The sequence below is a fragment of the Xyrauchen texanus genome, chromosome 10 (assembly GCF_025860055.1).
Source record: "Xyrauchen texanus isolate HMW12.3.18 chromosome 10, RBS_HiC_50CHRs, whole genome shotgun sequence".
NCBI classification, from domain to species: Eukaryota; Metazoa; Chordata; class Actinopteri; order Cypriniformes; family Catostomidae; genus Xyrauchen; species Xyrauchen texanus.
This window is the reverse complement of record NC_068285.1, coordinates 17,239,275-17,256,097: the sequence shown is the minus strand read 5'-3', so window position 1 is coordinate 17,256,097 and position 16,823 is coordinate 17,239,275. Positions and strand designations below refer to the sequence as shown.

General features: G+C 35.7%; 1 protein-coding gene across 1 annotated transcript in view; it reads left to right on the top strand.

Moving 5' to 3' along the window:
• arhgef1a (Rho guanine nucleotide exchange factor (GEF) 1a) overlaps positions 1 to 16,823 on the top strand; it is a 76,234-nt gene that overhangs the window by 7,201 nt on the left and 52,210 nt on the right. Inside the window, exons 2-7 of the mRNA XM_052135975.1 lie at positions 1,358 to 1,420; positions 1,595 to 1,800; positions 2,872 to 3,043; positions 4,656 to 4,761; positions 5,327 to 5,366; positions 5,476 to 5,620. Of these exons, the coding sequence (XP_051991935.1) occupies positions 1,385 to 1,420; positions 1,595 to 1,800; positions 2,872 to 3,043; positions 4,656 to 4,761; positions 5,327 to 5,366; positions 5,476 to 5,620 (705 nt within the window). The 5' untranslated portion in view covers positions 1,358 to 1,384. The remainder of the gene's footprint in view (positions 1 to 1,357; positions 1,421 to 1,594; positions 1,801 to 2,871; positions 3,044 to 4,655; positions 4,762 to 5,326; positions 5,367 to 5,475; positions 5,621 to 16,823) is intronic.

The window sequence follows — 16,823 nt, the reverse complement described above, 5'->3', positions numbered from 1 at the left end:
TATTTTGGGGGGGGGGCGGCTGTACTTGCTTGTTTTAATTATCGGGGTTGTGGGGGCGGTTACCTCCCCCATCCCCCCTGGAATCTACGCCCCTGCATGGGGCAGTCTATGTAAGCTTGCCTGAACACGTATACATTCATAGAAAAATTATTTCAAGAGCATAAGTTGCTTTAAATGTGTGTTCGAAGTAGGGGAATACAGAGACTGAAGGCATTATACTTGACAGGAAATACTTTTATGTACATTATGTGTGCTTCACAATGAACCCCTATTAAAGGGGAAAGAAAAGGTTGCAAGATAAATAATCCTGGCTATTTCAAAACAGTGTTATGTAATATTTGATAACCATAGAGACAGAGTTGGAGAAAGGAAGAGGGAGTGGCAGAGAGGGAAAACGAGAGATAAACAGACTGTTGGATTAAAAACATGTTATTGTAACATGGACCAAAACTTCCCACCACAATCACTTTGCATGCACCGCAAAAAATGCATGACTTTGTCTGATAAACTATACTTAAGATATTAAAACCAGTATACCCCAAATTAAAATTCTTTCATCATTTACATCCAAACCCGTTTGCATTACTTTCTTCCGTGGAACACAAAAGGAAATGTAAGACCTCAGTAAACACTTACTTTTAATGCATCTTTTCATTCAAGGAAAGGATATTCTTGTATATGTTGAAATTATACAACAGTTATAAACTGTACTGTGATATGATATCAGTTGATTTATAGAAGCTCATTTAGATTCACTGACATCATTTCTGCAATATACTGTCATTTTTTGTCATAGATGATTTATGCCATAAAGCAAGGCACACAAAAAGCACACCCTTTCAATAACATTAATGCAGATCAGATGACATAAAATCTTTATAAAAACGTTACATTGCAATTATCAATCCGGTATATCTACTCCAGGGATTCTGTATCATTACTGACACTGCACTCTGACCCCAGCTTAGATGGGATATGTGAAACCAAATACATTTCACAGTATATATGCATACATGTATGTATAATGTGTGACCAAAATAATGCTTCTATTCTGGTCACCTTTCACTTTAATTGTATGGAGAGAAAAAAACGCAATGAAAGTGAACAGTCATAATTTTTTGTGTGAACTATCCCTTTAAGACTATGTCAGAAGAATATGCTATAAACTATAATTTTTCTAGATTCAAGGCAACCAGATCTCTTTATGGTGATCTGCCTATGTTTTAAGATATGATTCTCTTCGGAGCAGGTTCATGGGACTAGTAAAATAGTGACTTTTTGACTTTGGTTTAATCATTTAACTTTTCTATCACAAGTGCATTTATAGAGGAAAGTAATGACACTTATTGATCTGTAGGGGGAGCAGTGAAGCCATAATCTGAGTATGGGCCCAGAGGAGCTGACTGACCTTATGGACATGGTATGAATATGTGTGTGTGTTTGAGTGTGAGTGATAGATAAAAAGTGTGTGCGATGTGCTTATAATTTAGCATTATTCATTTAATTATTCTCTCTGCCATACTCATTAGAGAATCGCAAATTTAATGTATTTTATTAATAGTTTTTAGTTACTTTTCTCTCTTAATTCACCCAGACGGCAAGCACTCCTCCTATGTCCCCCCATCATTCATGCTCACCATTCTCATCTTCTCCTTACTCACCTCCGATGTCCCCGGGCCCTCCGGTTGTGATCTTGCGCTCTCCTGGCACTCGTCACCTGACTGAGATCGACCCCTGGAGGAGACACAGCTGGGAGCCCGGGGCTGTGGCACAGAGATATTCTCCCAATGACATACGCAGGTAAAAACACAAACACATGTCATGTCCTTTACCTCTATGGCAAAATAGTTTATAAAAACATTAAAAAAATCAGATTTTGTCTGTCTACATATTTGGCATAATCTGTACTGAATTTTTAGGCTATACCATAAATATAGAAACAGTACTTAAGGAAACATACTTATAATACTATGGCAGTACCATGGTACAATGATGGTAACAGATGGAATCACCATGGTACTTTGATGTACCATGGTACTGACTGATTTCCATAAATATTCATAATGATATTTATATGGGATTCAAGATATTTCAAAGCGAACCATGGTTTTTCAGTACATGTCCAACAAATTGGGATTTCAATGGAACCATGTCCAAAAACATAGTTATACCATGGTACTTTTTGCTAATATACAGCTAATATACTTTCTGGTATGCTCAGTTATTTTTATTTCATGCTACTGCCTATTACTATTACTCTTGCACTTACACTCACACATGCATTCATCAACGACTGTGCTGACATAAGGCCTTCACTGTGTTATTCTGTGGACTATTATTGTGTAATCACTACCAGCCAGTGCCAATGTATTCAGGGAGGACACTCACACTCAAATACGAACACATGCACACAGACACACACAGGTCTGTGCAGTAAGTAACTAACATTAAACTGCAGTGTGGGTCATATTCGGTTAACGTTAACTATATCAACTTTAAATTGCCAAAGGAAGAGGAAACAGTGAGACTGAAGTTTTTAAAACTTTAATGTTATGCTTGAGTGTACATGTATATTGTGTGTATGTTTGTCTGTGTTTGCATTTGTGTAATGACAGACATCAGATGCACATGACTACAAAAACTGTTTGACCTATAATTAGTAATAATTGCTGTTTTGTGTATGTCATGCAGTAAGAATGGATGTGGATTGTTTGGTTCTCTCTTGCAAGTTTGGAGCAGTTAAAATCACAATCTAATTATTATATTCTGATGCATCTCTATGTTTTGATTCATGACATATGCAACGGAATGTAACTTGAGAATGTTGTTTTATTATTTTAGAATGTTAATGCTAGATTCCCTCTCTCTCAGTGTGAGTCTGGAAGATCTGGACCTAGAGGAGATGGCCTTGATGTTGAATGGTGCATTGAGATCAAAGAGAGCTCGTGAAGTCTACAGGTCTGTCACTCAAGCTTCTCTGACATCGCTTACTGAGGAGGAAGTTGGAGCGGAGTATCAGGAACATCATCGTTCAGCGTTGGAGGTTAGCACATGCACAGTGGCTCTGTTGAGCTGCCTCCTAGATTGGTAGCTAGCTTTAAGGCAGCATTTTAACCTCATAAGTGGCTAAATTGAAAGGCTGTGCAAGACAGTAGTCACATGTGCTATAATTTAGAGCTCCTCGTATTAAATGTATTAGCATGTTGTTAAACTAAGGAGTTGAAAACACTTAGTTTTTTAATAAATATTTAAAAAAAACATATAGTTCACAAAAATATAAGGTGAAATAGTTAATTTTTTATCAGTAGCGACTATATACAGGGCTCCCATTGTCACGTGCCTATGATGTCTAAAAATGCTGTCTAGATAATCAGCTCACTGGGGTTTGGAAAGAAGCCAGTGTTTGTACTATACTAGATGTGCAAGACCTGTCACTTGATATCTTTGAAACCAGATGAGCCCTTAAAGGTATAGCCTTTTCCCTCAGGCTATCCATCTCATGAACATTTAAAATTATTCCATTGAGAATAATTATGTGCAATACACAGTTTTGTCTTTTTTATAGATTTATCCAACACATATACCTCTTTTCTTCTGCCATTTCATTCCTCTGGGAATATTTTTTTTTTTTTTACATTTGCACGGTGCATAACAGATAACAGATTTGTATTAGAATTGCACTATGTGTGTTTCTATGTATTTGTGTGTCTGTGTGTGCATGTAAGTATGTGTATAATACTTTTTTTATTATTATCTATGTCTTGCTGCTTTTTTTGTATTGTTTTTGTATTGCTATGCACTGGAAGCTCCTGTCACCAAGACAAATTCATTGTATGTGTAAGCACACTTGGCCATAAAGCTAATTCTGTTTCTGAAAAATGAAAATGCTATCATCGTTTACTCACCATCATACCATCCCAGATATGTATGTCTTTCTTTTTTCTACAGAACATGAATTACGATATTTAGAAGAATATTTCAGCTCTGTAGGTCCATACAATGCAAGTGAATGGAGGCCAAAAGTTTGAAGCTCTAAAAAGCACATAAAGGCAGCATAAAAGGAATGACTCAAGTGGTTTAATCCATATCGTCTTATGCCATCGAATCATTTTGGTGAGAACAGACCAAAATATCACTCGTTTTCATTATAAATCTTGACGGCAACAGTCTCCTTGTTGTTAATGATTTCAAACTCATTTACACTTCCTAAAGCGCCATCTAATGCTCTGTGCATGCATCAAGCACTAGGAAGTGTAATCAAACTTGTACAGTACATTGAAAAGGTGTTACATTTTGGTCTGTTCTCACTGAAAAATTATTAGATCGCTCCAGAAGACATGGATTAAACCACTGGAGATTTATGGATTACTTTTATGCTGCCTTTATTATCTTATTGGAGCTTCAAAGTTTTGGTCACCATTCACTTGCATTGTATGGACCTACAGAGCTGAAATATTCTTCTAAAAATCTTTGTTTGACTTCTGCAGAATAAAGAAAGTCATGCACATGAGGATAAGTAAATTATGAGACAATTTTCATTTTTGGGTGAAGAATTCCTTATAGTATTTTCCTTACTCCTAATGTTTTTTTCAATAAAGATTACATTTTTGGCTCCAAATCATTCATTATTGGTTCATTTCTTTCCACCACTTCAGGAGCAGTCCAGTCAAATGCATGGCTGCAGTGTCTCCGCCCCCAGCCTGTGTATGATGAATCCAAGGCCAATGAGCTCCGGCCCTCGCCCACGCTCGTACTGTCACGGTCAGTGGTTTGTGTTTGGAATTTTTTAATTAACTGAAAACCCAGTAAATGTTATACATTATTAACATTTTCTTATTTCACAGTGTAGGTAAAAAAAAAATTATAATTATAAATAGTTGTAATGTTTATTTATATTACAAATAAATGAAATTAAATTATATATATTATATAAATGGTTTTATTTATAATTTATTTATATATATATTATATTATATGTTTATAAACATGGATGGATGGATAATATTGTTATAATATATATAGTACATTGGTTTATTTCAGCTATTATATATACTTCTCAGACTCTGTTTATATGTTGCTCGCAGTTTCTATCGCACTCTCTCTTTACTCCATCCTATCAATCACTGCAAATCTCGTTGTCTTTTTGATTATTTTAGCTTATATCTGTATTTTTGATACATTATTTGTATAATATTTCCTTTGCTTTGTTTGTATAACTGAAACTGAGATTGGGTAGACAGCATTACGTCATGTACTTATCAAAATGCAAATTCTATTTCCCTAAATCAATGAGAACTTTATTCGTGTCTTGTTTGGTGTTATCTAGAGAGTGTTTCGAGCTACCACCTTGGAGGATCGTCTCACAGGTATGTCTTATTCCTGGCTCATTACAAACAGAGTTGTCTATAATACATATATATTATACATTTCCATAGGTTTGTCCGAACTCGCTTTCACTTTCTCTCTCGTTCACAGTATAGACAGCGAGCTGGCTGCTCTGGGTTGGGATATCGACAGAGGGCAAATAAAGGCCGACAGGAACGAGAACAAAGAGGATACAGCAGGAAATCGGCTGGAACGAACACTTAGCTTCCTGCGCAAGATGACTGCTAAAAACAAGGTAAGTGACTAGCTTCCTGTTTTAATGTGTCAAAAGACGAAGTTGAGAGAGCACACAAACAGACACTGAATACACTGTAAGTGACCTAGGTTAGAAATGTCTGCCAAATGTTAATGCTGATGGAGTGTTATCTCATTCTATTGATAAAAGATGCAATGAAAGTGATTGTTAAATGAGGCTAACTTTCTGAAGATCATTTTCCTTTATTTTGCACTGACAATAATGACAGAATGTTCATTTCTGGGTGAACTGTCACTTTAAGAGGAAACTCTGTGCCTGTCTCTCTCTTCCTCCCCCAATTGTTTTCTCTAACAATCTAACCAGTTTCTACTTTTATTATTACTTCCTGAGCTAATAATATGCACAATATCCTTTCATTAGTTCCCAGCCTTAATATAAATTCCACAGTTCTGTTTGTGCTCAAAAGCAAACAACTGTGAATCATTGGAACCTGACAAATGCTGACTCACTGTTGCTAACTTAGCAATCAAATGTGTTGCTCATGGCTAGGCCTGCTCAGAAACTGCAGCCTCAGAATTCCACAGAATTATCTGCAGAATCTAAACACCCATAATTCAGTTCAAAACATCCCTGCCCCTTCTGTGTTTGTGTATAGGGTACCAGAGGCTATGCTATACTGTGAAAATAGACATGAATAAAGAGCGTTGTTAGACAAGACACACAACAGGGCTTAATTTTAAAAAAAATTTTATATTAAGCTAACTCATTAAGTAGCATCCTTTCATTAAAAATATAGTCCCTGGCACAAAACTAGACATTTTATTATAAATATTTTGGAAAATGAAAAAATTCTTTCAGCTTCTATTTAGAAGGAAGTATTCTCAGCTTTGCTTAAATGGTCTGCACTTATATAGCGCCTTTTTTAACCTTAGTACTCCTATAAAGCGCTTTACACTGTGTCTCATTTACCTATTCACACACACACACACACACACACACACACACACACACACACACACACACACACACACAACAATGACAGCAGAGTTGCCTTGCAATGCGCTAGCCTGCCATTGGGAGCAACTTGGGGTTCAGTGTCTTGCCCAAGGACACTTCAGTTGCCCAATATTAACCATATAAATATGTTCCGCATACTTATACAGATTTAAGGGTGTTTTTCATGTCCCAGGGGTTGATTTTGTATTAAATCTAACAGATTTCAACTTTTTTCTTATATGATTAACTATTAAAATCTATAATAAAAATACATATTACTATACATTTAAAACTATGAAAATCTAAACAGAGTGAAATAAACATAAACCATTTTAATATGGATTGTCTGAAAATGATTTTTATATATATATATATTTTTTTTTTTCAAATATTGCAACTGTCCCACAAATGTGGCATCACGACACCAAACAATTTTGCCCCCAATTAATTTTTGTATTTTTTTCAAAAGTAGTGTAACCAGCCCTCTACATAGCGAGTACATTTTGTGATATGCGACTAAAATATAAATTTTATTAGCCAAAAATTAAGATATTACTTGCCAGAGATTGAGCTGTGTAGTGGTGAAGAACTTGAGCGCCGCAATCCTTTTACTGAACAAGAAGGTGGTGATTAGGAAGCTTGATTCGTCTTTTACAGCATGTTGCAACTCATGAGCATGCGCCCTGAAGGAAATTTACTTTATTTGGCTGCAGTGGGTCCAGAGGTGTCGTGACCGTGCTGTCTTCATCACTTTAGTTAAGCCTTGTGTAAAGATATTCAATGGAGAGGAGGAGATGAGAACCGGCTTGACAATATAAATAATATTTTAATGAAAAACATAAACAAAAGACACAAACACACACATCTCTCTCTCTCCTCGCACCAACATCTGCAGTCGGCCTTTATCCCTCTCAGAGGCTTAATTAGCCTGATAAGGGATCAGGTGTGTAAAATCACGACCCGGCTCCACCCTCCGCCCTGTCACACCTTGAAATGTAACTGACCTTGCCTTTAACGTTTTCACAACATTCTCAGTTTCAAAGCATGGCTACAGACCAGTAACGCACCTGTTGGATGTCTGTTAGAATGTAAAAGTGTTGCAAAACTCGAGAGCTTGTAGATCTGAATTTGAGAATGTGTATTATAAATATCTGTACCAGTAAATCTTACACATTATACAAGTAAAAGTCTCCTTTTGCTTCGTTCCATGTATTTTGTATCCAAAAACAAAACCCAGGCTCCTGACATACTCTCATAGTGAAATCCTAAGGATTGTAATTACTTTTCTAAATTTGGCTAATTCGTATTTCACTCGTATGAATTTGTACGACTTACACTACAGTGAATGACATTGCTCAACATGTAATACGTGAAATGACTTGTTTCTGTCACATACAGCAGCTTCCTATCATGTTTACACACTCTACTGATCGGTTAGGATTAGATAAGATAAGATAATATTAATAAGCATTTCCTTGACGTCTTGCACACGGAACTCATGCTTACTTCCACATTACACATCCAGGCATTTGCATGTGATAAAATTGTACTAATTCATATGAACGAAATCATACGAAATAGCCATCTCGTAAAATATATACGACTTTTCATTAGATCAGGTAATGGCACCTTACCTTCATTCATTTTATGTCTCTTTTAATATCCTTTCTGTTATTTACAGTCAGTTGATGATCATAAAGATACAAGAAACATTATTTATAATCATGCATTGCATGGATGAGTGAAAAACAACTATGCAACTTCTCTCTCGTTAATGTGCGCTGCACTTATTCAACCTCAAACACTTGCTCATGGAGCAGCCATTCTCTTAAAGAGACAGTACCAATTTAGTGCTTGTCATACAGTACATATCAATGTAAACTCAATGTAAATTGCACAAGTGCATATAAAAACACTCAAAAAAATTTAGTAAGTGTAATAAATGTGTAAATACGTGAATATTTAAAGGCACAATCATACATTATTAAATATTTTAACTTCAGATAACATTTTAAATATGAAAGAATTCAACAAACAGAAATCTTCAACCATTTTTTTTTTGCATAGTAGTTTTGATATAGTAGCACTTAAAGTATTATTTTTATAATATGATTTATATAGATAATATGATTTATATATATTAAATGATTTATATAGATAATATCAATTTCATTAGGTTCCACCCTTTATTCCAACCTTTCAATTTGTATGAAATTTCAAACACTTACAACAGCTTGTTTCATTATTAAAAGTGCAATTTCATGACATCATATAAATTGATAGAATGTGAAATTTGTACACATGATAAAATGTTTCTAAAATTAACAAAATCTAAATATGAAAATAAAATGCACAATCTTGCATCCTATATTAAACTGATATATCTAAATATTATGTATGATTTTATATATATATATATATATATATATATATATATATATATATATATATATATATATATATGATGACTATATGAGTAAAAACAAAAATTTACAAGTCAATGGTGATTAATTCTCCAACGTGTCCATAGAGGGTTGGTGTCCTTGTTTACCAACTCAACAAAAGTGTCAGTGAAGAACATGCTTGAGATGAACTATGAGTTATGTGACATACGTTGTTGGAAATTGTTAGTAGTCAAATTAAATTAACTAGTGAGCGTGGAAAATTATTTAATGAGACGTTTCTTTCTTGAAGTTCATTGTGCTAAAATTGTGCAAAGTTAAAGGAACACCAGTATACAAATATTGTGAAAAAGTGTGCAGATTCCATATGGGCCTTTTCACTGTATACGAAAGAATGAACAAAACATCATTGAAGGTTGCCTTAGATTTGAACTTAAGTCTAAATATTATCTTTGACCCAGTTTACCACAATGACACATGAGGAAGTAGGATTACATGGTTGAATGATGACAGGGCTGAGAATGACACCTAAAGAGTCCGTACTGTGGTGCTTTTGAAGCTTAGCCCTCGTTTACTCAGATTAATGTTAGTCATGTTGGTAGATTGTCAAATCTTCCCATGGTCCAATTCAAATCCATATAAAGTTACAGGGTTGAAACACAGTTACTCGCATTCGCTGTATTATCATTTATATAAATACTCTTATTATTACAGCCAAAGGTCTGCCTCAGTTATGAGCCTTTCCATGAGATCATACCATTGAAATCACACACACACACACACACACACACTTACATCTGTACAGTACATCTCAAGGGAGTGTCGACAGCATTGGCACTCTGATTACTCGTCCACTTTAGGGAATGTGATTTTTGTGCCAGACTCCAACAAAAACAGTCCAGCAGGGAGGAGTTTAATAAAACAGACACTCTCTTAGAAGCTGTAGTATTCACTTAAATAGTCTTTTCTCACTGTTCTAAATTAACCTTTTCATTTTAGTGATAGTGAGTTTTTGTTAAATCTACACAGTTTTTGTTAATGTAACATTTGGCCCTTTAGAGGTTGAAGCATAAAACTGCAAGTTACTTGTGGAGGAATACTTTATGTGAGTTGTGATTCCACACCGCTCTTCTGGTGGTTGAATGTAATGGGTTGTGGCAGTGGCGGATTTAGGCATCGGCGATTACACTCTATAGCCTAAGTGGACAATGCAAGAGAACCATAATACTACAATAGAAGGTCTATGCACTGCATGCAATAAGACTGTTAAATAAAAAAAACAATACGAGGATTCACTAATGATGAAATATACTTTATTAAACATGAAAATAACATGCTGAAATATGCTAAATAAAAATTACAATAATAAATGTTTCATCGTTTCTTTATGAATTAAGTAATAATACTGTAAAGAGATGATTAGCGCTATCACGAATGGTATAATGCTGTATTAAGCTCCTAGATCACATCTGATTTTCCACAATTCATGTTGTCTGGAGTTCTTTGTATACTGAATGTTCTTGGAAAGGTATTTTATAAATGTTTTGTCTGTGGAATGATACAATAACACTTCAACTGCAGTACAGCCCATAGAAGAGACTGTACGTCTATCCTTAAAAGCCTCTTTGTCATTCCCATTAAAAACACAGATGTGCTAGCATGAATAAGGAAAAATAAATAAATAAATAAAATTTCTGACAATGGAAAGTGACAACAACTTGTGCATTTCTGTGACTGAGGTAAAAGAAATTAATGGCGCACACACAAATTTAGGATTAGGGTTAAACTAACCCTTACTGCAGAAATTGTATAAAATATTCAGAAGTAATTAATATTAGTAAGGATGTTACAGTAACTTCACCGTAAAAAATAAAGAAACAAACAAAAAAACGAATAAACACATTGCGATCGGTACACATGAGTAATGTTCAATTGATTAAAGCATGACAACCAATAAGCTGCATCAACCCTACCAGAAAACATATCCAAGCATTATAGCAGGTAAACAACTTCAGCAAACCGTTAAAGACAGATTTCACGCCGCAGCTGTCCTGACTCCATAAACTGAGACTGAATGAACAGCTGTCGCACTCGCTTCCTGCTTCCAACACAGCCGAACCTTCTTTCTGAGCTTATGGACATGACCTAAACATGCAAGGACAAATGACTGCGTTTTCGTACCAAATCTGACCCAACAGCTCTAAATAAAAATAATTTTTGTATGCTGTCTGTAGGGAATCGGGGTAAGACAAGGACGGGGTTATGAACAACTTTTTATGTACTTTTTACATAAATAATAACATTTTGTTAATGTAACCAAAATGTTTTACATAGTACAGCTTTAAAGGTGAAGTGTGTATGTGGCAGGGCGGAGGGCGGGGCCGGGTCGTGATTATTCCCTTTACAGTGTAATTTCTCTAGTGTCTAGTCTCGTTATGTTATGTCGGTCTGGTTGGGATTACCAAACAAACAGAGCATTGTTTTAAAAGTGCCACAGAGCCACAATGTTTACACTCTTCTGGTGGAAATAACCCTACTAATACTAAGTAAGGATTTACTAACAGTTGTCTCAGCATTTTACACTGGGATAGGAAAAAGTATTTTAATATTAAGAAAGTTATACACTTCACTTTTATAAACAGCAGATCGTCTGCATTATATAGTTATATATGTTTTCATCCTTTGATATGGTATAGCCATATGATCATCTAGGAAGGATGTTCATGTGACTAGACTTTCTTGGAAGCGTGTTCTGCTTCTCTATCTTAGTTCCAGATGCTTATACACACATACACACACAAACACACATGGGTCCAGTCAGCTGTTTAGAGCCTGATCTGACTCCAAACACGCACAAGGGAAGCTTGTGAAAGGATAGACCACAGACACAATCTCATTGCTGTATGACTATGTTTATTGTTACAGAAACTCCTTTGGGACATTGATTTACGTGTAATTCTTTACCAGAGATTGGAAACAATTTAGACAGAGGTTTCAAAGACATTGTATATTTGTACGTTTGTTATTGCATGCTCTTAGCGAGGACAACACAATAGAAAGATAGTATATGAAAAATATAAATATATTTTTTTAGAGACAATTTTGTGCCACCCAGTCTTTTTCTCTCATTTTTCTCTCAACCCAGCAACAACTTTCGGCATTGTACTGTACTCCTGTACAACAGCGCAGTAAACACTGCACTGTTACAGAGAAAAGAACAGTGATATTACCATCTGGGATCATCACTGAACCATGGTATCCCACTGTACTTTTTCATGTGTTTGTGTGTATGTTGTAGATGATCATTAGCTGCTAAGTAAACAGTCTGGCAGAGTCATCTCTTCATCTGGCCTGTTTCCTCTTGCTGCTATTGTCCACTCTCAGACGTCCCCTCTTTCCTCCTTTCATCCTTCGGTTGCTTATTCTCTCTCCTTGCTTAAAGCTCTTAAACTTTCCCTTTCCTATGCCATTTTACGTTTATGTTCTTAGCAGACAAACCTTCAAACATTGCAAACTTTATGATGTTGTTGTTTTTTTACCAAAGTGATGTCAAATAAATTGAAGCAAGTGGGAAATAAGCTAAGACTACATCACTAATGCTAAGTTAGGTCTTAAAGAGAAAGATTCAAAACAGTAAAAGAAATTGAAGCTCTAAGTTATTCAATTAAATTGAATTAAAATGACAGAATTTACATTTAACGAATCCACTATCAGTCCCAGTGAAACTATTTGGCTGTTGTTCATGGGATTTAAAAAAACAATTTCTTTTAGGTCTGTATGATGCTGTCTTTTATTACTTGATTTAGTTTACATATTTTGCGATTCCATCCCTTAAAAGGTATATTTTGGTTTCAATATAAGTTAAACTCAGTCGACAGCATTTGTGGCATAATATTTGTTTCCTCAAAAATGTATTTCACTTGCCCCTACTTTTCTTTAAAAAAAGTAAATTGCTGAGTAACTCCATCTGGGTCTCCTAAGCAACCAAATTGGCCCGGTTGCTAGGGAGGGTAGAGTCACATGGGGTAACCTCCTTGTGATCGCTACAATGTGGTTCTTGCTCTCGGTGGGGCACATGGTGAGTTGTGCGTGGATGGCGTGAAGCCTTCATGTCTCCACGTTAACGTGCTCAACAATCCACGTGATAATATGCGCGGGTTGACGTCTCAGACGCGCGGAGGCAACTGAGATTCGTCCTCCACCACCCAGATTGAGACGAGTCACTACGCCACCATGAGGACTTAGAGCACATTGGGAATTGGGCATTCGAAATTGGAAGAAAAAGGGGAAAAATGACCCACCCCCAAATATCTGGGTTCCAGTAAGGCACTTATAATTTAAGTGAATGGGGGCCAATCCGTAAACATTAAAATACTTTAAAAATACAGTTTCAAAATATAGCCACAAGATGCAAACAATATGTGTGCTAACATGATTTTACTGTTATAAAATCACTTAACTTTTCTGCAAAAAGCTATAGCCAATTTTACAACTTACTGTAGTTGTCATGACAAAGTAATGTCAGCAACCCCTAAAACGACTATAAAAATGACGATTGTAAACAACTTTACAGCTCAAATAATACATGAGTTTTAACAGAAGAATTAATGTAAGTGCTTTTATAAAATTATGAGCTTCACATTTCTGTCTTTAAACCCTCCAAAAATTGGGCCCATTTACTTTCATTGTAAATGCCTCAACCTCACTGTAATTGTTGCTTTTTTTAAAAAAAAAAAGGAGGGATGATTAAAAAATTATTTTTGTGGTAATCAACATTGTGCCACAAATGCTATGGATTGAGTTTAACTTGTATTGAACCCGGAATATCCCTTCAAGCTTAGAGCTTTTAAGTATTTCTGTTGTTACTCAGAGGAAATCTTGCTTTCCTCTGATCTTTTTACATAAATCAGTTTTCTGATGATTGTTGAAGGACCAGTTCTATAGTTTATTATATACAAGTGTCTTTGTTAATGTTTGAAAGATTATTTGTGTGTGCATGAAACATGAATGTGTTTGTCCACAAAACAGATGCTAGTGGTCAAACATTTGAACACACATACTCATTATTATTATTATTATCACTATTTTATTTAGAATAATAATGTATTCAAACCTGAATTAACTCAAATGGAAGTACAGTATTTATGTAGTGGTCTACAGTAAAAATGACAAAAACACATTGAAAGTTTTGCTTTTTCAAAGTCGCCACACTTTGCCTAGATTACAGCTCTGCACACTCTGGGCATTTTCTCAACTAACCTCATGAGGCATCCACCCGAAATGTATTGAAGGAATTATGTATTCTGGCCACGTGTTGGCTGTTTTTCCTTCATTTTCCAGTTAAATTAAAAGAAATTCATACATAGGCACAATTTGAATTTGTCAACAAAACAAATGTCAAGCATTTTAAGCATAAGCCTTTCGATAATGAGAAACATACAATCTGTGACAAAATAAAGTATGTCGAAACTTTGACTGGTAGTGTATGTAGAATTTAGTATGTGTATTGTAATGCGTAACACTCATACACACCGGTGTTGTGTTTTAAACATTAAAAACATTAAAACTCTGACATGTGTAACTCTTTTCTCCGTCAGCCATTTTCCGCCTGCTCGCTCTGAGCTTTAGGGAGACTCATAAAGTCATGCAGGGGCCCACAGGGTGGAGTGCAGGGCCTTTTCTGAGAATATAAAGCTTCTGCACTGATCTAAAAATCACACCACATAACCAAACATCTGTGAAACATGTGTCAGTGTGCCCCTGGCACACCTCCGCTGTCAGACTGGGGTTGGAACTGGGTTATTTTGGGGTGGAATAATGAGACGAGAGATTAAAATAAGGGTTCATTTGTGTGTGCACATATACTGCATAAGAAGGACTGGGTGACATACCTGAAAATGTGTACCTTGATGATTTTTAATCTGTTTCGATATTTATGTATTTGCTCTGAGATGGCTTGAAAGCGTGATTTTATTTTTTTCTGTCAGAGGAACCATCATTTCAGCCAAATCAAAGCCAGTGCCAAACCATTGATGCCACGTAGATTCAATATACTTTATAAAAAAACAGGCTCTTCACAGACATGAATAGAACCTACCAACTCTAATGCCATTATTGCTATTGATGATTAGAAGATGCTATTAAAACATTTCTGTATTAATGCTCACAAAACGCAATAATGGGAAAATCTATTAAACCATTAAAATCAATAAAATGATTACAATATTTGTTGATATTGCTTAATTTATTAATGCCAGCAAAATTATTGTAAATACATTGTGAATATTCATCCAGCTCAATGCGTAGGATTGTGAGAGACAGAAAGCAAAGCAAATTTGGGGATTTTTTATTTATATTTCTCTCTCGAATTTCAATGATTGATGCAGCATCTCTCTTTGTCAAAATTAGAAATCGACTCATGAATACAAATTTGAAAACACTTACATTCACCTTAAGGCTCACATTGTTTTGTGACATGATCTGTGTTGCGCTGAATGACAGGACCTGTGGGCTTCAGCCTCCAGAACCTGGTCATTATCTTTGCAGAAACACACACACACTCTCACTGACACACCATCGCCACTCAAACTCTACAATAGTAAATACACACACAAAAAAAAAACAATTTTCTGTCTGCTGCAAAAAGACTGCTGAAGAGTGCCTCCTCTATGAAGTGGTAACCCACAGCAACGCTCTCTCTGTCTCTCTCTCTCTCTCTATCTAGCTATTTCAGAGTAGAGTCACGGCCACAGCTAACACCCACTATCATTGTAACTACCAGCTTCTGTAAAATGAAAATTGTGATACATAATGCACATAATTACACATTGAAGGGCTCTACATCAGTGTACATTACATAAATTATATAAATTTCTTAGACGGCACAGAAAGGTGGGATTCTTTAATTTAGTTAACTAAAGCTTTAGCTATAACCTGTTTACCCTGATTGTTGTTCAAGTTTTTAGTTACATGTATTACACTTGCAGCCAAAAGTTTGGAATAATGTACAGATTTCACCAAAGAGGCATTCAACTGATCACAAAGTATAGTCAGGACATTATGTCATGTCTTAAGGTCAATATTAGGTCAGAAATGGCAAAAAAAAGAAACAGCTTTCTCTAGAAACCCATCAGTCAATCAAAGGCTATACAATGCTTGAAATTGCCAAAAACTAAAGATTTCATACAAAGGTGTACACTACTAGAGACGTCATGTCCTCAGCTGACAGCTTCATTGAATTCTACCCGCTCAACCCCAGTTTCATGTACAACAGTAAAGAGAAGACTCAGAGGTGCAGCCTTATGGGATGAATTGCAAAGAAAAAGCCACTTTTGAAACAGAAAATCAAAAAGAAAAGGTTAGTGTGGGCAAAGAAACAGACATTGGACAACAGATATTTGGAAAAGAGTGTTATGGATCTTAACCCCATTGAGCTCTTGTGGGATCAGCTAGACTGTAAGGTGCGTGAAGTGCCCGAAGAGACAGACACATCTATGGCAAGTGCTACAGGAAGTGTGGGGTGAAATGTCAGCGGAGTATCTGGACAAGCTGACAGCTGGAATGCCAAGGATCTGCAAAGCTGTCATTGCCGCACATGGTAATTTGTCACATTATTAATGTCCTGACCATACACTGATCAGTTGAATGCCACTTTGGTGAATAAAAGTACCAATTTCTTTCCATAAGAGCAAAATCTGTACATTATTCCAAACATTTGGCCGCCAGTGTTTGTTGTTTAGAATAATGGTTCTTAACTGGTTTTGCTTCAGGACAGAGATTTTACATTGGACATTAAGTGGCAAAACACCCAACACAGTTCCAGATTTGTTTATCGTACAAACGTT